The sequence below is a fragment of the Engraulis encrasicolus genome, unplaced genomic scaffold, assembly GCF_034702125.1.
Source record: "Engraulis encrasicolus isolate BLACKSEA-1 unplaced genomic scaffold, IST_EnEncr_1.0 scaffold_69_np1212, whole genome shotgun sequence".
In the NCBI taxonomy this organism is placed as follows: domain Eukaryota; kingdom Metazoa; phylum Chordata; class Actinopteri; order Clupeiformes; family Engraulidae; genus Engraulis; species Engraulis encrasicolus.
The window spans coordinates 150,242-174,318 of record NW_026946027.1 but is presented as its reverse complement, the minus strand read 5'-3'; the positions used below and the strand labels follow the sequence as shown (position 1 = coordinate 174,318).

The 24,077-nt window shown below is 44.3% G+C and overlaps 1 protein-coding gene across 2 annotated transcripts; it reads right to left on the bottom strand.

Annotated features, from left to right (window-relative positions):
- Nucleotides 1-5,606: 5,606 nt before the first annotated feature.
- On the bottom strand, nt 5,607-22,454 carry LOC134444743 (arrestin domain-containing protein 3-like). Of its 2 annotated transcripts, XM_063193962.1 has the most exons (6): nt 22,007-22,454; nt 21,867-21,927; nt 14,405-14,552; nt 9,280-9,385; nt 8,811-9,076; nt 7,941-8,009 (listed from the first exon to the last, which is right to left on the bottom strand). In XM_063193962.1, the coding sequence occupies exons 1-6, from the start codon at nt 22,260-22,262 to the stop codon at nt 7,992-7,994; spliced, it is 855 nt and encodes a 284-aa protein (XP_063050032.1). In that variant the 5' UTR covers nt 22,263-22,454; the 3' UTR covers nt 7,941-7,991. The 2 variants fall into 2 exon arrangements, with proteins under 2 accessions (XP_063050033.1, XP_063050032.1); XM_063193963.1 differs by lacking the exon at nt 7,941-8,009 and adding an exon at nt 5,607-5,737 and having other exon boundaries at nt 21,867-22,454.
- Nucleotides 22,455-24,077: the final 1,623 nt, after the last annotated feature.

Below are 24,077 nucleotides of genomic sequence, written 5' to 3'. Positions count from 1 at the left end.
GTGAGAGGCTGAAGTGGCACACCAGTAAGAATGAGGACAGATTGTTTATCCAATCATATGTGAGGAGTTTTGATAAGGAGCACCATTACAAAATGTGTCAATTGTGGAGGGTACCCAGATAGTAGTATCGTGAAGGCAAAGGCAAAATATACCAGCTGGTTAGAGTCCGGCTAACTCTAGGCCTATGAATGAATTTGCCACACAGCAAGCGGTAGATATACAGTAACACATTCTTGTTTTTCTCATCACTTGTTTTTATTTGCCATTCCAGATATGAACATACACATAGAACATGAAACATGTGGCTAACTTCGTGCCTTTAAAAGGGAAAGAAAAAGAACGAAAAAGTTTCATACAGTGCAACAGCTGTCGTTCAGTGTAATCAGTTCAGTGCTTTCATATACAGTAGTTGTTAATATTAATAAACCATTCAATAGTTACGATGATAATTGAAATGTTTACATATTTTTTAATGTTTATTGTAATTATACAACCACATTACTAGTATTACAGTAGATATACCATCCCTATGATATAACAAGCCTAATTCTAATGCTGCAGTTGTAGTAGTGTTAATACGTTGTAGTAGTGTTAATAGTAGTTGTAATAGCACTATTATTAGAGGTATTAGTGGTAATAGTAATAGAAGTAGTAGCAGTAGTAGCAGCATTAGTACAGGACAGGTGTTGGTCGTATAGAGAATAATAGAAAAACTTATTTCCATAATCCCATTAAACTGTTGTCTCATGTTCCCTGGACCGAGGCTTTCCAAATGAGCACGATGAGTCTTGGCATTGTCATCTTGGAATGGGGAAACAGTGTTACGATGGGAGAGGTCAGGAAAGACATTGATGAGATTATCTGTTCATTCACTATATTCAGATAGTCTGCTATGCTCATACTTTGCGAGGCTTTCCAAATGAGCACGATGAGTCTTGGCATTGTCATCTTGGAATGGGGCCATGCCATCAGGAAGGGGAAACAGTGTTACGATGGGAGAGGTCAGGGAAAGGTCAAGTGCACTTAGACTATACTACACGATCATAATGAAAAGACCTGACTTGGTTTCGGGTTGCGAATGCCCATATAAGGGGTGGAGGTGCACAGGTTTGGGAGAATTGTGACGCAGGAAGCAGAGGGCAGGGTGAGAGTCCGCCGCTGGCAACGCGACTATTGTTGGACTTGAACTTATTTGTATGGTGGGTGGAAGAACGGGAGGTAAGAAGAAGACAAGTGGACCTACTACTTCAGTTACACGGACTAGACAATGCACAGCTTGGGCTAGCCAGCAACCAGAGCCAAGGCGGGGACTGGCCGCATCCATTGTTAACTCGTGGCTTCGGTAAGCCAACGCTAATGTTCCTTCCTTGGGCTCACAGTACATGCAACGCAACATTAGTATATCTCCCATATCCTTAACCACTTTATGGCACTACATGTAGGAGTGATCAGGTAGGTAGGGTGATAAGAGATCGAGCCGCAATAAAGGGAAGTCATGGGTGAGCTGTTAAGGCGTCAGACTTGTAGCCCAAAGGTTGCCGGTTCGACTCCCGACTCGCCAGGTTGGTGGGGGGAGTAATTAACCAATGCTCTCCCCCATCCTCCTCCATGACCGAGGTTCCGTGAGCATGGTACCTTCCTGCCACCATTGGGGGCTGCCCCCCTTGCACGAGTGTGGCATAAATGCAATTTCATTCTGTGCAGTGTTCACTCGTGTGCAGTTGAGTGCTGTGCCACAATGACAATGCGAGTTAGAGTTTTCCAGTTGGGCTTTCACTTAAAAAAAGAAAATATTCATGAAATGAAATAAATTATCTGTTCACTATATTCAGGTAGTTTGCTGTGCTCATGCGTTGTTGGCCGTTTGAGTGATGTTCAGTATGTGGCTGAGGCAAACAGCAAGGATAGAAACTATGTGGACAGAGGGACACTTGCAAATTCAAAGCAATGTTGGTTCATACTGCTGCAGCTGGTCACAGCCAACTAATGCCAGGTTCAGAGTGCCAGTGTTCAAGATGTGTTTATTACCCAAAATTAGAGGTGCACCAAAAAATCGGGCGCAGAAAATATTCGGCCGAAAACGCAAAAAAGACACTCGGTTTTCGGCCGAAAGCCAATCGAGTGGCCGAATTGGAGGCCGAATAGAAAATTAATTGAAAATGGGCATTAAAGGGGTATGCCACTATTTTGGGGCTTAATACAGTTAAAATCGTTGGCTGGGGTTTATAAAGGTGGTAAAGTGTCTTATTTTTCATGTTAAGCGTTGTCTTGCTTTAAGACAAGTCAAAAGAGGGAATATGTCGCTAAGCTAGTGAAAGTCAATGTATCCGTGTAGCATGCTACAATGCTACACGGATACATTGACTTTCACTAGCTTAGCGACATATTCCCTCTTTTAACTTGTCTTACAGCCAGACAACGCTTAACATGAAAAATAAGACACTTTACCACCTTTATAAACCCCAGCCAACGATTTTAACTGTATTAAGCCCCAAAATAGTGGCATACGCCTTTAATTAAACTAATTTCAGTTCTACTCTAACATTTGAAGACTTCAAATACACATTTAATCAAAACATTTATTGTAAACCTTAGATTTAACCAATATTTAAAAATTGTGAAAAACCTAACTTTTGACTGAATTGTAATATTCGGTTTCGGAATTCGGCCAAGTGATTAATTATTAATTGGTTTCGGTTTCGGCCACAAATTTTCATTTCGGTGCACCTCTACCCAAAATGGATGAATGTACTACTCTAGCCCAGGCCATTAACTTGTAAGGAAGCCAGCTGGACTTATTCACTAAGCGTGACTCTCAAATAGTGCATTTGTGCACTTCGGGCGCTATGTTTCAGTGTGGTTCAGAGGTAAGAACGGGTAAAAAAATCCAAGCCCGAACCGACATGGGCCCATGGGAATTGGGCCGGGCCCGGCCCGAGGCCGACTAATTATTGGATGTGTAGGCCCGAGCCCGAGGGAAGCCCGAAATTTCAAATTTTATTTATAAGGAGGGGTGATCTATGATAACAAATCAAAGCCCTTAAATTAAAGCCATTAAAGTATTTTGTTACGAAATCTAAGTTAAATAGACTGTATAAACATGCAGGCCATCTTTTATATTTCTGTGTATGCTGCACTGCAGTGCACAGAGGTTACATTAAGCGATAATCCATCATTGACGCTTTTTTTAAGAGTTGGCGGAAAATTTTAAGGGCGTCCGTCATTTTGACCGGCTGATCATTGGGCCATAAGCCACAGCAGCAGTACGACCTTAAAAATCTAGCGCGGCACTTTCACAGAGAGAGACAGCGAGACAAAGAAGAACAACGACGCGAGCAGCAGAACAGGAATGAAGGAGTTCTTGAATTGCCATTGCAAGAGTTTATTAGGCTACAGTATGTGTCGGGTTGATGAGGCGACCTCTGTTTTTTGCAGACCACGCGTCTCTCGTGGCCAAAACACGGCCGAAATGCCTCAGCGCACTGTGATGGGAGGGAGAGGCGAGGGAAAGCGCGTGCATTCTAGCAGCAGGCACTGCACTGCTGGATTATCAACTGACGTGGAATATTATTAACGCACAGCCTACATAGCCTATTTATTTATTTAAAAAAAAAAAAAAAAAAAAAAAAAAACTGTCAACGATAGAGAAGCCGAACCCGACCCTACCCGAACGTAATGAGTGACATTTCAGGCCCGACCCGACCCGAAATTGGCTCGGGTTCGGGTTCGGGCTCGGGCCTGGGCCAAAAATCATAGGTCTAGTGTGGTTACATTAGCGGTCTCTTATTTCTGTGAATAATGTTGATTAGTCAACAGACCCCTTCATTAGTCAGTATTGTAAGTGACACAGGTACCATTTGGGGTCAACGAAATGTAAATCTAAGTGTGACAAGCAGTGAAATATAAACAGTAGCCAACTGATATTTGGGCACTAAAGGCGCATTCCCCAAGGGTGGGAGATGGGATGTTTCTGACCTCCTACTTGCTGAAATGCATTGGAGCACCTGTCAAAGCAGAATGTTCAAGTTGTGAGTTGGGGCCACATCGAAGTACCCCGACTTCGAAATCATGTTGTCAACACAGCAATGGCAGTGCACAGTGATAGGAATAGTTGAAGTTTGACTAGCTGGTTGGAGCGCTTTCAAGTAGGAGGTATCTGCCTCCTGGTTGCATATTGGGATATACCACTCCAGAATGTGGCATAATGCTATGCTAGTCCGTCACTTCTGGTAAGAGCACGACGTGAGTCGCCAGTGCCCTGATGAATGTCTCATGTCACAGAGGAAGTGTACTGTCAGAGCCGGGGGGCAATCGCCATTCTGACACACCGCCATTCCGACACACCGCCATTCCGACGGTAGGTTAACGTGATTGCGACGCCTCTGATGTCCCCGCCCCTCGTCTGCCTTGTGCTAGGTATTGTTGTAGGTTACCGGTATACTAACCCTCCTTTAGGGTGCTTTGTTTAGCAAACACTCGTACATCATCTTTCATGTCTTTTTCACATTGTTGCAAGTGTTAACTACCGCATGTGAACTAACCCCATTGACAGGCGGAGTGTAACCCCAGAGCCCTGCAAAATGAGTTCGGCAAGAGACTGTTGTTCATTGTTGAGCCCAAATGACCAGAAACAGACTCCATGAGATGGGTATGAGGACCTGAAGCCCAGACTTGGGCCCACCTCGCACAAAGACGGAGATAGTGATCCCGCTGCAGTGTCGTGTTTCTCGAAAGTGTAGTTGTTAGCCAGTTAGCAACTTGGGTAGCTGCCAATAAGAAATGGCATTACAAACAACAAAGAGGCTAATGCTACTGTAGTTGCTACGATTATGGTTTTGGGAAATGCACCCCTGAGTTGTAAAGTCTCCAGTGTCCTCCTCCACATGGGTGTGGGTGTGTGTACGTCATCTGGTATCTCCTGCCAGATGAAAATCCCTTTTTTTGTTACTACAATGTTGATATCTGCCTTCGGTCTTTCCCTTCGTATAGGCAGCAGATTCATGCAAATGCAGTTCTGGGATTCTGTCTTGCCACTGAAAAGGCACACCAAGTTGTAATTAAAAAGAAGGCAATCCGCACACTTCAGGTCTATTTTTGTGCAAAGAAACTTTACTGATGAAGAGGTAGGCATCTGCCTACTGCCTACATCTGCCTGACATCTGCCTGATGAAGGTCTAAGGACCGAAAGCTTGCAATTCAAGTAAAGTTTCTTTGCACAAAAATAGACCTGAAGTGTGCGGATTGCCTTCTTTTTATACAGAAATTTCTACTGAATCCTGCACCTTCTAAACAGATGAGCGGTGGCCTATCACAACTTAAGACACCATGTTGTATTAAAATCGGTCAGGTCGGGTCCCAAAGTGTTTGATGTCACATGACATTACCATTACCAAACTGGAACCTTAAATATAATTACACAAAGATTGGGGAAAGGGCATTAGTTCTGTAGTAGTTACCTTGCCCCTGGAGGTGGTTTGAGGGTTTGAGGCTAGGGAATGCAATGACCCTTCTGTGTGTGTGTGTGTGTGTGTGTGTGTGTGTGTGTGTGTGTGTGTGTGTGTGTGTGTGTGTGTGTGTGTGGGCGTGCATGTCATCTGCAAGGGGAGCCAAAGACACACACATGTTCACATCAGTTTGTGTCAAGCGTTTCAGGCTCTTAAGGCATCGGTGGAGAGTTGCCGATCACGATGGGGAAGACAGCTGTCAGTGCGGTGGCTGCGTTTGCTTTCAGATACACCTGTAAAAAAAATCAAGGCAAAGTTACATCAGTACAGCTAACAAAAACAGCAGGATTGAGAATCCCACTTTTCTTTGTACAAATCACTTTTAACACCACACACACATAATTTCATTAGTTCACTATCTCACTATTTAAGTATTATTCATTACTTCATCACTTTATGGGTATTGGACCAACACTGATACTTGTCCTGTCTTGCACTTTGATGTCAGTCTGTATATGTCAGTCCCGTGTATGTCTATGTTCTTTCATGGTATACGAGAGAAAGCGTCATTTCAATTTCCTTGCATGACCTGCGCATATGAAGAAACTGACAATAAAAGCTGACTTGACTTGACTTGACTTGATCTGGAATTTGGATTAAGCACTTCAGTCTCGCTGGAGAACGGACTTCTGATGATCGCCTGGCTCTCGTTGGAGAGAGGCTTTCCATGCTGTGGACCGGTCATCAAAGTGCTTCACGGGATCCGCGCGGATCGGTGCACTCAAGAAGCTGAGATAGATTACTCCGAGTTTTGGGCAAGATCACTGGCTGTGGGGCTGGAGTACTGCCACGGCCGAGAAATATCTATGCAGTAAAAATTCTCGAGCTCGGGAGTACGGGGCACCACAGAGCTCAGGCAGTACCTGCGTCCACAGATATGTGTGAGTTCAAAGCGAATACAACACCCCCTCTATTCCCCCCCCCGGCCGATGATTTTTAACAGGGCTGGAATGGGCGGAGACTATTCCATCAGGCATCCAAAGAGACAAGGAAACTTAAGGGCCGTACACACACATCGCTGCTATTTACTAGCTTCCCGCTTGCTCGCCTACTCGCCTCTCTTTCATGGAACATTGGCTGAAAGTTCCCGCGGCTTAAACTGTCAATGAACAGGCGAGAAGTACCGAACTGTGCCTTCCAATTGGTTACTCGCTTACTCGCCTCGCTCGAAGATAACATATTTTCAACTCGGGATCCGCCCACATCGCATCGCTTGTACAGTACTCGCCTACTCGCCTGCTAGTCTCGCTGGAACACATTGACATTCTATTGAGTTCATTCGCTGAGCGAGTAACTAGCAGCGACGTGTGTGTACGGCCCTATAGTATGACATTAGAGTAATCTAATATCAACTCCTAGACCGCAACAGCCGAAGTGCTTCATTTACATCTCACAGTCTTGGAGAGGCCTCTGTGACATGAGAACTGATTGAGAGGGACGCCATGTTCAAAAATCACTAACAGTCCACTGGGCAAATGCCCTGTATGCCATATGATGTGGTCATGGATTTTAACATAGGGTGTACTCAGGTTCACAACCATCCAAAATGGCTAGTAGATCCTAAATGTGAGACTGGATGTGTAATTTAGTCTGGCCCCGAAGAACGATACATCCGAAGATTGTTGATGAGAACAACCTGTTGTTTTTCAAACCGTGCCTGTGCCTAAAGGCCGGCAATCAGCTGACCAATCAGTGGTCTTTCTCGTTGATGTGCTTTCCCAACGTTGCGACAGAGAATCCTATATGAGAGTGAGATAAAGCAGGCGGGTTCTTTCCACTTTACGTCAGGTGAACGCCCCTTTAAGAGACCTTTGATAAGGAGACCTTCGGAGAAGAAGAAGAAGGAGGGACAACGCCCCCTTAGGAGACCAAATTTTGAGCACATGCTTTTACATTGAGTGGGCGTGTTTCGATTCCTCTTATTACAGTATATATCCAACCTTGGTTGCGAGCTTCGCCGTCACTCCCTCAAAACCCTGACCGCTTTGATTCAAGACAAATATCTGTGATGTGATTGGTCTGCCACACTCAGGGCAATGTGCTCATAATGTTCGACCGATCCGAGGCTAGATCACTCGCAGCCGGAAAATGTGGCGCTGGTTTACTAGGCTTTAGTAGATGTTAATTTTACTAGCCAAACACACACTTACTAACGGGTCCAAGTGGCTCGTAAGTTGGTCTTTTCTACCAGCCAAACTGAAATTTGTAGATTCTATCTATGTTTTGTTATGAATGTCGGACGTCTATGTGTCAATGTCAACGTGGTGTGGCTAGACAGCGTGAGGGGAAAAAAAACAACATTCAATCGCAACTTGTTGCTCTGCTTTTATTCACGTTCAGTTTTGAAAGTCTCATCTGTGGGGGCGCTGTGGCGCAGCGCGCTAAGCCCCCCACATTTGGGCTTGCATGCCCATGGGGACCCCGGTTCGAGTCCGGACGGAGTCATTTCCCGATCCCACCCCATCTCTCTGTCCCACTCGCTTCCTGTCACCATCTCAGACTGTCCTATCAAAAATAAAAGGCATAAAAGCCCCTAAAAACGTATTTAAAATAAATAAATAAATAAATGAATATATATATATATATATATATATATATATATATATATATATAAAAAAGGGGGAAAAAAAGAAAGAAAAGAAAAGAAAGTCTCATCAGCAAAGCTTTGGTTATTTTCACTGGTCACCCAAAAGCACCAGTTGAAATTAAAGTGTGGGAAATGAACGATTTGACGAACCATGTGTGCATTTTGGATATTGTCATCAACGATTCAATGATTATCTGTGTGGGCAAGACAGCGCTGCCTGTCTGGTAACCCACAGTGATCAAAGAAGGGGCACCTCTGTGCTCTGTCATGAAGAGTTTTCATGGAAGTTATACTGTGAAATGTGTGCTAGTGAAATGTGAAATAATTTGTACACAGTATTTTGACGTAAGTAGTTTTCCTATTTGAATATAAATATAACATTTGAAACATCAATATAAATTTTGGTCTGGAAAAAAAGAACCTGCAAAAGTGCTTGATAAGCTTGCTGCAAAATATGCGTGCGCGGGCATGATTTGTGCATGAATGCGCTAACATGCGTATTTCATGTAAGTTACTGCATCCATACGCCTGCGTTCCATGCAATATCTTCAAAATGTTGTTTGTGTTTCTAATTTCTGGATCACAATGCTGCTCTGTCTCTTTGTGTTGCGAGTGTACAACTTCAAGGCTGTGGCACTACCAAGTGAAGCACACTTGACTTGAGAAATTGTGACAGTGTGTGTGAACAATGGTTTGTAACAAGCCTGTCTGAGACTTACCGTGACTACGTATTCAACATCCAGGACCTCACAGTCTTTCAGGGTGACGCAAGCGTCCTTAGGGATATGAAGCTTGATCTCCCCCTTAAACTCTGAAGTGTTGGGCTTAACATGCTCTCCCACCTCATATCTCAACTGGTGGGATTTCCTCTTACTAGTAATTCTGCCATCGTCGTAGTATGTCAGTTTTTTTTCTAGCTCAGCTGTGGGCACAACAGTCGAGGAAGTACCGTTTCCAACTTCCGTTTTAACTGTTATAGTTTCCCCTGTAAATAACAAAAAATAATGCACTTACAAAACGGATGTAAAATACCATTCAACATCATAAAGTGTAGTAATGTTACGGTATGACACACCTCTTCATTTCAACTACAGGTAGGCACAGTACATTGACTCACATTATGTAACAGCTCTGCAAGCAAAATGAATATGACGGCTTAGCAAAAGGACTGAGGCTGTGGCGTCTTACCAGGAACAAAACCTTTTTTATCCACCAACACATTCATAGATACATCCCCCGTTACGGTAAACATGTGGTTCTGGAGGTATTGACGTCTGGTGAACGACTGTGGCACCTATGTAGAAAGAATACCACAAGTGCAGAAAACAGGTGTACAGAAACCAAGGACACAGCTACGACATCCAGCCGACTAGAAAACAGATTCTTCTAACCATGCACTACTACGCTGCTCCAATGGGACTGTCAATGTGTCTGCACACAAAGTGGGATGTTTGTAAGCATGGGAAATCCATGTGTTCCCATGCTGATGTGACGGAGGTCATCTTGCACCTGTTCACCCCCCTCGGGGATCGAACGTGCGACCTCGTCAACTACAACGGTTCGGCAATGGGAGACACAGTACGATACCGCTGGGCCAAGAGTCACAGTGGTGCCGCTGACCCGGGATGGGAGTGAGGTTTAAGGGGGAGAGTGTAACGGAGGCTAACTAGCACAGAGTTGGCGTGGAACGTTGGTAAACCTCCCTCCGATAGCTTCATACAGTCTCGTGCCGTTGGGCCGAGAGACTAGTCTCTTGGCCCAGCGGTATCGTACTGTGTCTCCCATTACCGGACCGTTGTAGTTGACGAGGATGCAGGTTCGATCCCCGAGGGGGGTGAACAGGTGCAAGATGACCTCCGTCACACTGACCTCACCCAACAAGGTGAGGCTTTGAGATTGTGCAACGTCTGCATGCGCATGCAGACAGCAATGCATTCTGGATAAAAATGTTGCATGATGGTTAGACTGTCTTCTTGTCCAATTCACCAAATTTTCAGTCATGTCGCGACGGCAAGGTGACATGTCACATGGTTTCAAACAATCGCGGGATGAATGCGACTGCAGACAGACCTTGCAACTCCCGCAGTTGCTTATCCACGTTGATGCTCATCTGCATAGCACTGCGAGGGACTCACCCCTGAACTGGTTGGCCAACAGTTAACTCGCGTGTGTGTAGAGTCGCTGTTGGGTCTCACACCCCTGCACAAGTTTGCACTGCGCCCCACATCAGCTCCTCCTCACCATCTGTCCCCCCACACCTCACACGTGGTCGACTTTAAATGCGCAGTGTTTAATACCACCCACATCGTGACGACAAGTTCTCACCAACATACTTCGTCAACGCCTGATGATACGCCGGACGCAACCAAGCAGGAATTTGCTTGATCACAATGAGATCTGCTTGGTCTAATAAAGGTGGGGTTGAATGCTTGGTAAACAAGATGGACAGTTCTTTCTGACTTTATTTCCCAAAACATAAAAAAGCTGATTCCTACTTGAAGCAGCGAGTGAACTGCCTCACAAGCATGTGGACTACACCCGCAATTCACGTCAGATAGATGAATGCCAATCAGGGTAGATTACCGACGGCATGGAGGAGGTCCCATGCCAGAGCAGTTGCTCTTACCTTGCTGCGCTGCTGCTTAGCAAAAAAAATGTTCCCACGATGGTTTAACGTCACATGACATGACTGCAGCGCAGAGGTCACTCCCATATGCTGCGTCGTGGACAGAAATTCTAACCAGGATGCTTCACGCGGACACAGTGGGTATGCTCGCTGCCTAGCAAACTTGCTGCCTGGCAGAAAAAACGCCATCACAAACGACCTTAATGTTCCTGTGATGACCTCACATGATATGACATTACAGCAGAGCAGAAGACACCTCCCATCAACAGATTCGTGGACACAATAAGCTCATTCGACGCCTGCATGTGCATGCAGACAGCAATGCACTCTGGATGAAAATGCTGCATGATGGTTAGATTTCCTGTCCAACTTCTACATTTCAGTCATGTTGCGTCGACGACGTGACATGTCACATGGTGTCAAACTATCGCGGGATGAATGCGACTGCAGACCGCCTCCGAGGTCACGCTCCCATGAACTGGTTGGTCAACAACTCACTCACGTGAGTCTTGTCTCACACCCATACACAAGTTTGCACTGCTCCCCACTTCAGCTCCTCCTCTCCACCTGTCCCCCCAGACCTCACACGTGGTGTGTTATATTAGTAGATCAAACTGGTGTGAGCTCATCGTCTCATGCATATTTGTGGGCGACTTTAAATGTAGGGTTGTCCACGACCAAGGATTTTGCTGGTCGACCAAAGGTCGTCATTTACTCCGACTAATCGATTAATCATTTTTTTCCTCCGCTGCGACCAATCGACCAATGGGATTCGGTCGACTAGAATTTTTTTTGGTCGACCAACGATTAGTCGATTATTTGCGGACAGCCCTATTTAAATGCGTAATTAATACCACCCACATCGTGACAAGTTCTCGCTCACGTGCCTTCGCAACATCAAAGCTTGCAACAAACTCGTCCGCGCCTAAGTTCTAGCCAGAATTCTTCATGCAGTCGTAGTGTAGCCTAGAAATCTAGACGCCCCTAGCGACCGCAAATTGAATTTGCTCCCGGGGGCAGTCTAGCGGACCCCGGTCGTTTTGCGAGGCTGAAAGTTATCCGATGACAGGGCCAATCAAATCGCGAGGGGGGCCGGGCTACCTAGTAAACAGGAAACTTTCTAAGAAGAAGCATGGTGTCCGTCCGTGCTACGTACAGCACGAAAGTGTTTACTTAATTTAAAAAGCCTGGATGATAATACATTTCGTGGCTGACATGGATTGATGTAATAATACACCATGAACTTATCGGACACAAATAGATCTCAACACATTACCATTTGATCATTCGATGTTTTAAACTAGCTCGGTAAGCTAAGTTGAGCATTTTACAGAACCAGATAGTCACACGCTATTATCAGACCACTACTGTAGGTGTAGAATGAAATTGCGGCCCCAATTTCTAATAAGACACATGCCATTAAAAACGAGACATTTGGGAGCTTTGAAAGTCTTTGAGTAGCTTACTAAATAGATGGGATTGATAGTCTGGCTAGTGGGAGCGAGCTGACCGGGGAGCGTCCTGCGTTGGGAGCGACAATCAGGGAAAGTTATGGGTAAACAGCTAGCTAGCTAACACCGAACATGCCATGTTGACAACAATCATAAATATAACCATTTAACAAGCCCCAAATTGTTCGACATTTCGCTGATTGATCAAAGAGGGCCATGTGGTTGAAAACGAGGCATTTTTGAACTGTATAAGTGAAAACACGATTTATTAGGAAACTTGTTTGTGGCTGTGGTCATCACACGCTTTCACTGCTACGACGGCTGGAAGTTGCCGCTTCACCTACAAAGAGGCCCTCGCTAGTGGCTAGCTAACCTGTCGTCAATAACAGAGCTAGGTATCCAGCCTTGTATTATATGCCTGCCCCAAATTCTAATAAGATCCATGTCATTAAAAACGAGACATTTGGGAGCTTTGAAAGTCTGTAAGTCGCTTACTAAATAGATGGGAATGACACCTAGTCTACCGAGCTAGCGGCTAGCCATGTATTAGTTATGGGTATACAGCTAGCTAGCTAACACCGAACATGCCATGTTGACAACAATCATAAATATAACCATTTAACAAGCCCCACATTGCTCGACATTTCGCTGATTGATCAAGGAGGGCCATGTGGTTGAAAACGATGCATTTTTGAACTGTATAAGTGAAAACACGATTTATTAGGAAACTTGTTTGTGGCTGTGGTCATCACACGAATTCACTGCTACGACGGCTCGAAGTTGCCGCTGCACCTACTAAGGGGCGTGTCGCGTGTACGTTGTGAAAGACAGCTGTGACGTTACACAGAAGTGTGTGGGGATTGGTTGTTCCACCATCCTATTGCGTGACGTTGAGTGCTGAAGCAACCGTTTATCCCGCCCACACTGCCGCCCAGCCCTCCTAGACCCTGGTACAGCTTTTTGCTGTACGGGTCTGGCTGCGCTAGGCTAGTCGTAGTGCACATGTTGTTCACTACACAGATCTGCACGAAAGGCATCCTCAAAGACACGCCCCTTGTCTGAACTGCAGGCACATGCAAAGGTAAATAGTGGCACTTGATGTTGACAGAGCACAGGTGTTGTCACGTGGCCGTCCCCAGTTAAAATGTTCAGCATCGGTCCCAGCGGAATACTTTAATCCCTGCCTTTGATTCAATAATAATAATAATACTTTCGTTTTATATAGCGCCTTTCAAAACACCCAAGGACGCTTAAGGCAGTCATACTACGTATATCCTAACATTTGTTTGAGAAGTTGCGCATGTAGCTTTTTGTGCATAAGCAAGCTTTGCACATAAGGCACAAGGATCAGATGAGATCATGTTAAGCCATTGACAGTAAATAGAATGGACGCCAAATCAACGCTATTTGCCATTCAACGCTTTGAAGCCAGATTTGGGAACATTCCAACTTACATTCCACCTTAGCAACGCCAAACGCAGGTGCTGATTGGACAACAACAAGACTTCTAACTGTCAAACAAACCATGTTCTGATGCTCATTGGTCAATTTAACTTTTAATATCTCTCTAAAATAAAACAGCACCACAAAAAATCACCACCCTGGTAAGTTGGAGAGCAAGGGGACCTACTAGTTGAGCGAAAAATGATCCCCCTGGAGTGGCATTTAAGGGAGATACAGGGTTTTATGTCTCTCATAGGAATGAATGGGATTTGGCCATTTTTTGGTCTTTTTGGGTCCAACCTTGGCTCCAACTTGGCTTCAACAATGAAATAGAATTTTGGCCTCCATTCTATTTACTCTCAATGTGTTAAGCACAGGATTTTTTTTCAACTCAAACATAAAACTGAAAAACGGAACGTGGAACACAAAATCAGGTGTGTCTACTCAAATATTGTCTCCTTACAACAAACATACAAGTGAAACGAACAGCATATGGCACCCACTGACTCTCTCACAATATCCCTAACTTATCAGCAGTTTACCTTCACTGTGACATTTGCCTCTTTTCCACTGTCGGTTTTCTGGTAGGCCTATAGCTCTACAAAGCGCGACTCGGCCGCCACTTTTTGCTTCTCGAATAGGCACAACACAGCTCAATCGTGAAGCAATAAGTGGTGTCCGAGTCGCCCTGTGTTGAGCTGTAGGTCTTCCAGAAAACCGGCAGTGAAAAAGAGGCAATTGAGACCAGTTGTGAAAAAAATGAAAATATTGAACCCAAACATGTTTCACTTACCAAAAGCGCAGGAACATCCACATTGACCAGGCGCTCAAACTGGAATTCTGATTCAAAGGTTTTTGTTTGATGTGGGGATCGGCGAATCACAAAGATTACTGAATATGAGATCTTTCCATGACCAGACTGAAAAGTGGAAGGGAAATTTCTGTGATAAAAGAAAGAAAACACATTTAGTTTTTCATTAGTCTCTTGTGCATTTGACTTCTCTTCCCCTATTTCAGTGCAGCTAGGCACTATATAGTATGTCTATATAGGCCCCATATAGCAAAGGGACGTTGAATCAGCACTAATTATTGGTCAGAATGGTCATTTTCTGGCGTTGGTCTGAAAATCAATATCAAAACGTACGCTTTTTGTTGAAAACACTGAACTACATCATAACATGATTGGATGTTGAATGTTAAAATGTTAAATGTTAGACTAAAGACAAAACAAAGGACAACACTTAACAGTTAAATATATGAACTGATGAGATGGTTTTAGTTTATATTATATAATGTAAAAATTGTGTAAATTACCATCTTGGACATGACTTCAACAGCTCAAATGATAGCCTATGTGTATTCTTTGTCATGTTTCGTCATGTTCTCCTGTAACTTAATGCTGACAATGTGGCAGGTCTTGACCACACGTTGTCCTTATGATGGAGCTAAACTGTTAGAGCATAGATGATGCAATTTGCCCCAATTGCCTACCTTCAAAAGATAATGCCTGAGAGGATTCGTGTGCTTTTTAAAACCCATATCATTCAGCAGCACTATACTTATAGGGGCATTCCACCGGTGGAGACATGAATATGTATTGAAAATGGGTCATATATGTAGTAGCATAGTAGCATACATTTCTAATGTGGTGCCTTCTTGGCAGAGAAAAGGCAGAGAATGACTTTTTAGTGCTTGAGGATTTGTGACAACAATCCCCATAGTGCATTGCGATGCTCAAGTTCCACAGGCCACACCCAGGCAGCTCTGCCAAAAGGTGCGATCGAGATGTCGTCTACGCATACATGCGCATGTAGACAGCAATGCACCCTGGATGAAAATGCTGCATGACGGTTAGATTTCCTGTCAAACTTCGAAATTTCGTCGATGTTGCGTTGACGAGGTGACATGTCACATGGTGTCAAACTATCGCGGGATGCATGCGACTGCAGTCAGATCTTGCAACCTCTGCAGTTGCTTATCCCCTTCAACGCTCGTCTGCGGACTGCCTCCGAGGTCACGCGCCCATGAACTGGTTGGTCAACAACTCACTCACGTGTGTATATGGGTCTTGTCTCACACCTCTACACAAGTTTGCGCAGGTCCTCACTTCAGCTCCTCCTCACTGCCTGTCCCCCCACTCCTCACACGTGGTGTGTTAGTAGAGCAAACCGGTGCGAGCTCATAGTCTCGTTCATATTTGTGGCCGACTGTAAATGCGCTGTATTTAATAACACCCACATCGTGACAACAAGTTCTCGCTCACGTGCTTCCGTCAACGTTGGTCGACAGCAACAAAGTCGTATGGGCCTAGTGACTTACTGGAGCCTCAATGCCAGTGATTTCAAAAGCACTGGCACACTGATCTGTGATAGGTCTGTTAGCGCATTAGGCCCAACCCCCTATGGGCGGGGTTGAAAGGGTGGGGAAAAGGCTTGTAGTCTCAACAGAAATCCACCTCTCTTACACTTCCTCCTACAATGACGCAAAATTAAGATTTTTACATCATTGTAGGAGGAAGTGATAAGAGGTGAATACAGATTTCTCCTGTCTCAGGGGGAATTAACCCCTTAAGACACGGCATTCTAACTTTACTGTTACCAGAATGGCATCGGCCAAGTCGTAATGTATTACTAAAGGCCCCGTGCACTGTCATAGTAGTGTAGTACTATAGTAGTTAACTTTCAATGTCTATTACAGTGTGCCTCAGGAGGTACGGCGTGCATTAAGGGGTTAAGAGAGTGTTGCACAACCATTCAAAAGTATGACTGGGTGTCTAGCAATGGAAAGCCTAATGCAAATGGGTGGAGTGTCCCTTTAACTACAGATGAGTGAGAATAGCTTAACCAATGCACTGCACCCCCATGCAATCGTAGATGCTGACATTTAAACTGAGCACTAAAACAAGTTGAAGTCCATTTTCACTGTATGGCACATGTGGAAAGTGCCAGACTACTCTATTATTTAAAAACAAGAATGCTTTTGAATGTTATGGTCAAAGGACAGTTTTCCATGTATTCTGGGTCTATTTCAAGTGAGCTTGGCAGCGTGTAAAACCACAGCATCATTTGTACATAAAGCATTTAGGCTAGAGGTGCTCCGATTGCTCGGCTGCCGATCATGACCGGCCGATAATGGCCAAAAATAGCCTGATCGGTGATCGGAAAAACATGCCGATCAAAAAACCGATCGAGAGATATTAAATTCCTCACGCAACCATTTGCCTTTACACCTGGCGCTGCATGTAGGCGCTGGCTCTGCACAGCTGCAACTGCACCAAAAGAAGGCATCTTTGCTTGTCTATAACTTTTCGCCATTCCCCCCTTCATTTCCACCATTCATAACCATATCTGCATCAACAATGATCTGATTTTCCGATCCATGCGCCGTTTACCTGACAATGTAATTTGCGATTGAGTACTCGCCAGTGAGCCATGTTACGTTATAACCTGTGTAGTTGCCTTGGTCAGCACGCGACAACTTCACGTTGTCAGCACAAACATGTCAATTATTGTTTTCAAAGTTGTAATTGGCAGTCAGTCGATTAGTTTGATAGTCGCTGAAACACCAAACGGCGACAGATGTGGTTAAAACTTGAGAGAGCGATTCTGAACGGTAGTGGAGCACTGCAACTGTTGAAGGTGACAGAGAGGGGAGGGGCTCTCCTCACGAGGCTGCTCATTTAAAGCGACAGGTTGTTTTTTTCTCGTATGTGGAAGACTATTTGATGTAATGTTTCAGTTTCAATTCAATCTTAAATAGTTTAGTTATTCTATGCAATAACTTATACATTGATTAATACTGTAGACTGTATTACCAACACTAGTCTGAAAGATAATAATAATAATAATAATAATAATAATAATAATAATAATAGCCTAATAATAGACATGTGCAAATTAAGATTGATTGGTTTATGGGCAGAAATGGTATTCAATAAGGATAATTAATAGGCTATTAAAAAAATAGGAAATCATTTTTGTGATCGGCAATGATCGGTAATCGGCAGATAAAGATTTTTGGTGATCGGTATCGGTGATCGGACCCAAAAAATGGTGATCGGAGCACCTCTAATTTAGGCAATAGCCTAATATAGTATAGTCCCGTTTTCACGAGCATTAACTGTTGGGGTGTCAGAGACTAAGTACTGACCATATTTTATCTCATCTCAGCAACCTATATCGTGACTTTCACAACTTAAACATGCCTTATAAGCTATACATCACAGGCATTGTAACTTCACCCAATAACCCATTGATGCCTAAAGCACCTGCAAAAAACACCTACTGAATGCCTAAGCCCTGGTTGGGAGAGCTGCATTTAAACCCCAGGGCACTCATCTTGCATTGGAATGTATTCATTCAGCTGTAACATACCCACATTTTTATCTTAAAAATCTAAAATCTCAAGAGCCTGATATGTCGCTCCAGGCACCAAAGGTCAAACAACATACAGTATACGAGTCATCAGGCTAAAATGGGTTCAAAGGAATTCAATCCTCTGTCTGTGTAATAACTAAGTAATTCCTCTGAATCTTTAATTCTGAGTGACAGCCTCTCCGTTGGTATACCCCGACATGCACGTTGGCAGTCAAAATAATATATATATATATTTTAAATGTTCTTCCCTGTGTTATTTTATGTTATTCTTAGCTTATCTCACGTGTGATTAGGTCTGGTGATGAGCAACAGGGATGGAGGATTAGCCTACAAAAATCATCTGTGACTTTTGCCACTTCAGGTGACAGCCTAGCCCACCTGTCAACCTGCTCTAGACCACGGACTAGCCTATAACAATGCAATGCAAGGACATTAAAGGGACAGTTTGGTCAATTTCAACATTCAGTTGTAATGCTCACACTACCCTGGACTTGTCAGTGCCTGAGATTTTTTTTCTTCTTCTTCAGCCGTTTCCGAGATCCTGGTCATTGTAATGGGGCAGCTCTTTATTTACATTTCAAAAAAACATTTTTATTTATTCCCAAAAACATCCAAAAGGTTATAAAACATCAGCAGACAACTAGCCAACAGCAGTACCTTTTGGGAAAATATTTGGAGTTGGCCTATGTTTCATTTTTTAAAAATGTAAACAAACGCTGCCCCCATTAGAATTGCTCATATCTCGGAAAGGGCTGAGCCGAAAAATGTGGCATCACCAGGTACTGGCAAGTCAAGGGTAGCGTGAGCAATACAAATGCATGTTGAAATTGACCAAACTGTCCCTTTAAGACTTGGACATTATCATTTTGGTGACAATAAATGGGCTCAGAGCCATACGGAGGACAGAGTCAGGCAATCTCCGCTGTGTGCTAGGGCAGACTTCCTCATTAGCAAAATTAGGTGTTTTAGCTTCTCAGTAGGCCTACTGCTCAGCGTTGCGAATGTTAGTGCCTAGTAGTGGGCGTAGCCACAGCAAATGCAATGCGATGCAATGCAGGGAATATGACAAGACTTGCTGTTCGTAGTAATAACTTCAAATAAACATCACAGATGGTAAAACTGTTGTGATTATCACAAGCTGTTAATGTGGTGGTTCTATGTTGAATCTATAGGAAGACAGCCGCTTTAGGCACGAACTCATCTCGTTGAAAGGCGGGGCTGCAATTTCATTCCTGGTCCTCCAATTGCGTAACTAGGTGCGATCGAGATGTCGTCAACGCATACATGCGCATGTAGACAGCAATGCACCCTGGATGAAAATGCTGCATGACGGTTAGATTTCCTGTCAAACTTCGAAATTTCGTCGATGTTGCGTTGACGAGGTGACATGCCACATGGTGTCAAACTATCGCGGGATGCATGCGACTGCACTCAGATCTTGCAACCTCTGCAGTTGCTTATCCCCTTCAACGCTCGTCTGCGGACTGCCTCCGAGGTCACGCGCCCATGAACTGGTTGGTCAACAACTTTCTCACGTGTGTATATGGGTCTTGTCTCACACCTCTACACAAGTTTGCTCAGGTCCCCACTTCAGCTCCTCCTCACTGCCTGTTCCTCCACTCCTCACACGTGGTGTGTTAGTAGAGCAAACCGATGCGAGCTCATAGTCTCGTTCATATTTGTGGCCGACTGTAAATGTGCTGTATTTAATAACACCCACATCGTGACAACAAGTTCTCGCTCTCGTGCTTCCGTCAACGTTGGTCGACAGCAACAAAAGGCGCGCACGAGTTTGTTGCGAGCGTCGATGTTGCGAAAGGCACGTGAGCGAGAACTTGTTGTCACGATGTGGGTGTTATTAAATACAGCGCATTTACAGTCGGCCACAAATATGAACGAGACGATGAGCGCACTGATTTGCTCTACTAACCAACCGTATCTCACTAATTTCGTGAAGTATTCACGAAAAAAAATATATTAATTTTCGTGGTGCATTCACGTTATTGCCCACCTTTCGTAAAGTCTTCACGAAAATAATACATTAATTTTCACGCTGCCTATTCACTTGAATAGCCCGGCTGTTGCCTAGCGACCCACTAGTTTGATGCCCTTTCGGTAGCCTACCGTCACATGGTAATCAAACATTTCAAACAAGCAATTTAGGGTTAGGTTTAGGGTTAAGGTTAGGGTTAAGGTTAGGGTTAGGGTTAGGGTTAAGTAGGGTTAAGGTTAGGGTTAGGTTTAGGTTTAGGTTTAGGGTACAGAAAGGGCGTTGAATTAGTGAGTCCCAAGTGTATCAGCAGTGTTCTGTCAGCACCCCCTCCCCACCCCGGCAGACGTTTGGATAATCATAGCAGCAGTGGGGCAATTCAAGTGAATAGCCAGCGTGAAAGTTAATCTATTATTTTCGTGAAGACTTTACGAAAGGCGGGCAATAACGTGAATGCACCACGAAAATTAATCTATTATTTTTGTGAAGACTTTACGAAAGGCGTGAGATGGGGCTCGGTGAGGAGTGGGGGGACAGGCAGTGAGGAGGAGCTGAAGTGGGGACCTGCGCAAACTTGTGTAGAGGTGTGAGACAAGACCCACACACGTGAGTGAGTTGTTGACCGACCAGTTCATGGGCGCGTGACCTCGGAGGTAGTCCGCAGACGAGCGTGGAAGGGGATAAGCAACTGCAGAGGTTGCAAGATCTGACTGCAGCCGCATTCATCCCGCGATAGTTTGACACCATGTGACATGTCACCTCGTCAACGCAACGTCGACGAAATGTCGAAGTTTGACAGGAAATCTAACCGTCATGCAGCATTTTCATCCAAGGTGCATTGCTGTCTACATGCGCATGTATGCGTTGACGTGAACTCGATCGCACCTAAAGTCGTATGGTCCTACTCTCCCCTCTGTATACTAATGAACGGCGTGACGTTTTCCATGTGCGTTACGCCCATTTATGGGGGAAAACAACCCATACAAGTCAATTGGTAATGTTGGGGTTCAATAAACGAAAGATACGGACCTGTAGACAAGCGTTGTTCACGCGCAACATGCCGAAAACGTGTTGTGTTGCCGGCTGTTGAAATAATATAGCCAAACAGCCATGGCTGAAGCATGGAATCTGTTCATTTAGGTTAGCCGATGTAGCATGTAAGTCAATGAGACATTCGGTTTGTTTTCACCCATAAAGGGGCGTAACGCAAATGTAAGAGCAAAGTACCCGGATGGCCGTTCATGAGTATGGCTCTGCATTGGCTCACCGTATTTATGACAGGGGGGGGGGAGGGTCGATGTGCTCAGGGGGGAGGAGGGAGATGTCATCCAGACCTACCCCCTCCCCTGCACACTGCAGTTGAACATACTTGCGAGGAGGGGCAAGACATTGGCTAGGCAGCCAACCACGTGAGCTAATCTTTTGACCGACAGCGGTTTCCAACAATCAGAGGTTCAGTGGTGCGCAGCCAGGAGAAAACACACATTTAGAACCCATGTCTAGGATATTGCAGTAGAGAATATGCATATCTGGTTATAGCCTGTAACAGGGTTCTGCGTTAAGGGGTTCAATCACATGCGTCACGAGGGCAGTTGCGTAATTCCAAACGAAGGGTCTGGCCTGGCATGCTAAATTGGAACATCCATCACGAGACAAATTTTAGTGAAGGTGGGATTTGTGGCTGAACGAAATTTCCTCTTGACCATGTGGGGAAATCCTTTGATGATATGTAGCCTGCCAAACAAGGATTCTGTAGCCCTACTCAGGACAGGCTCTGGCCCTATAGGTAGCCTATACATTAATGTAGGCCTAGCCATCAGTAGGATATCTTACCAGTGGTAGAACTGGGCCTATATTATTTAATGTTGTCTCATTGTTAGGCTACTTACCCATCGGGCAGTTTGCAGAGAAAGGGGTATACGTGAACTCCTGGTTTCAGTTGGTGTTTAACTGTAAGAGTAAACATAGGCTATCAGTAAAAGCAAAGATCCCTCCACATGCATTTCGGTAACGAACAACGTGAACATACAACCACTTGGTGCTCGTAGGACAACAGCTTCCTCCCGATAGTATATCACTTTTCCCTTGTGCTCCACGCTGTGCTTTCCTCGTTTCGTGTCCCAAAGCGCCTTTGCTTTGCCTTTGATGGTCATTGATATTTCCTGAAAATCTATTTGTCTGCCAAGCACAAATCGCAATTCTCCCGATAGTGTTTCGCCTCTACGAAAAACGCCTGTAGCATTTGGCGAGGAGAAATTTATTTTATGACTTTTAAACGCAAACATGTTGTTTAGGCTTGGCCAGAGCCGTAGAGAAATATATGACTAATGCTACATTAGGCTACTCTCCGCTATATAGCTGTCTATGATTGTTCTCCAACACATAGACCGCCGTTTCCCGGAATTTCTTCGGGCTATCACTTCCTTGAAACTTGGAAATAGTGGCGATAGCCCTGTCACTAAAACTACTGCTTAAATGTAACGGCAACCTCAACAGAATTGTGATAGGAGATGTGGTGTCTATAGTGCAGATACACACAAACCACGCCCTATCATGCCTACTTGTCCTACTTTGAGAAGGAGGCTGCGCGCTGCGCGCCAGGCGTTCCGGTTACGCACTGGGTCGAAAGTGTGCGCCTTCTCTGTGTTGCTGTTGTTGTTTGGCTTTTCAAACTTTTGCATTTTCACTATATATAGGCTATCACTTCATCACAAAGTACCCCTGGGCCAGACAACAAGAAAATGCCCCCCATGTATCATGAATCATGCACCTCTAAATCAGGGATGGGCAACTTCCATCATAAGGAGGGCCACATGTTTTCATTGTCACCACATGTCCACAGATTTGAGAGACACAGGCTTCGATGTACAGTCGGTTGTTTACGGACTGCCGATGTTAATGGGAGTAGGAGTGATTGATTGAGTAGTGGTTAAAAATAATCGGGTCATTTTTTTCTTTAATAGGTTATCTACAGGCCGTACTGAATGAGGAGGGAAGCCATAGGCGGCCCTCCAGTTGCCCATCCCTGCTATAAATTATATAGCTGTATCTGAATAACACACCATTGAAAGTGGTATACCTTGGTGTTTTTAGATGATCTTTTAACATCAAGGTATACTACTTTTAATGGTGTGTTATTCAGAAACCTGCTAAACATGGAACTGTGAAGAACTGTCTTGGATAGACCTGGTTGTATGAACAAGCACCATATGCCAAAACACTAGACATAGCAGGGATATCTTGGTGGAGACAAAGGCAGACCCCATTGCTTAAGTTATAAAAAGGAACACTTGATGTTTGTATGAGAATATGGATAAAGCACAATATTTTCAAAGATGTTTTAAGGTCTGATGAAGCAAAAGCAGACCTTTTTGGTGATGCACACAAACAGGGGACGCTTGCATTCTCTGCAAATGTCTTAAAAGGGACACTGTGTGAGATTTTTAGTTGTTTATTTCCAGAATTCATGCTGCCCATTCACTAATGCTACCTTTTTCATGAATACTTACCACAATCACATTTTAAGTATTCATTATGACTGGAAAAATTGCACTTTTCATACATGAAAAGTGGGATCTTCTCCATGGTCCGCCATTTTGAATTTCCAAAAATAGCCAATTTTAGCTGCAAAAATGACTGTACTTGGACCATACTAGAAAATATTTGTTTATTACTTAGTAAACTTTCATGTTAAGATTTGGCAATAGGCAGCCCAGTTTCAATGAACAGCATAGTTGCAGTACCTTTTTTGACCATTTCCTGCACAGTGTCCCTTTAAGGAGAAGAACACCTTACCATAGTAAATGAAGCATGGTGTCAAAGCCAACATATTTACTGCATTGCTGCATCTGAAATTGGAGGATCAATTGACCGGATCACAGGCATCATGAGAGGCATCATAGTAGGGGCTCTAAGCCGAGAAATCGTTACGCGCTGGATAGAAGCATATAATTCGGTACACGTGTTCCTTGACTGATTTGAAGACATCCTAGAAGGGGTGCCCCTTGAAAAAAAAATGTCTACCATGTCATATACAATATGTCATGTTGGTAACGCATTACATTGTTATTACATGACATTATACTTAGCTGACAATGTTA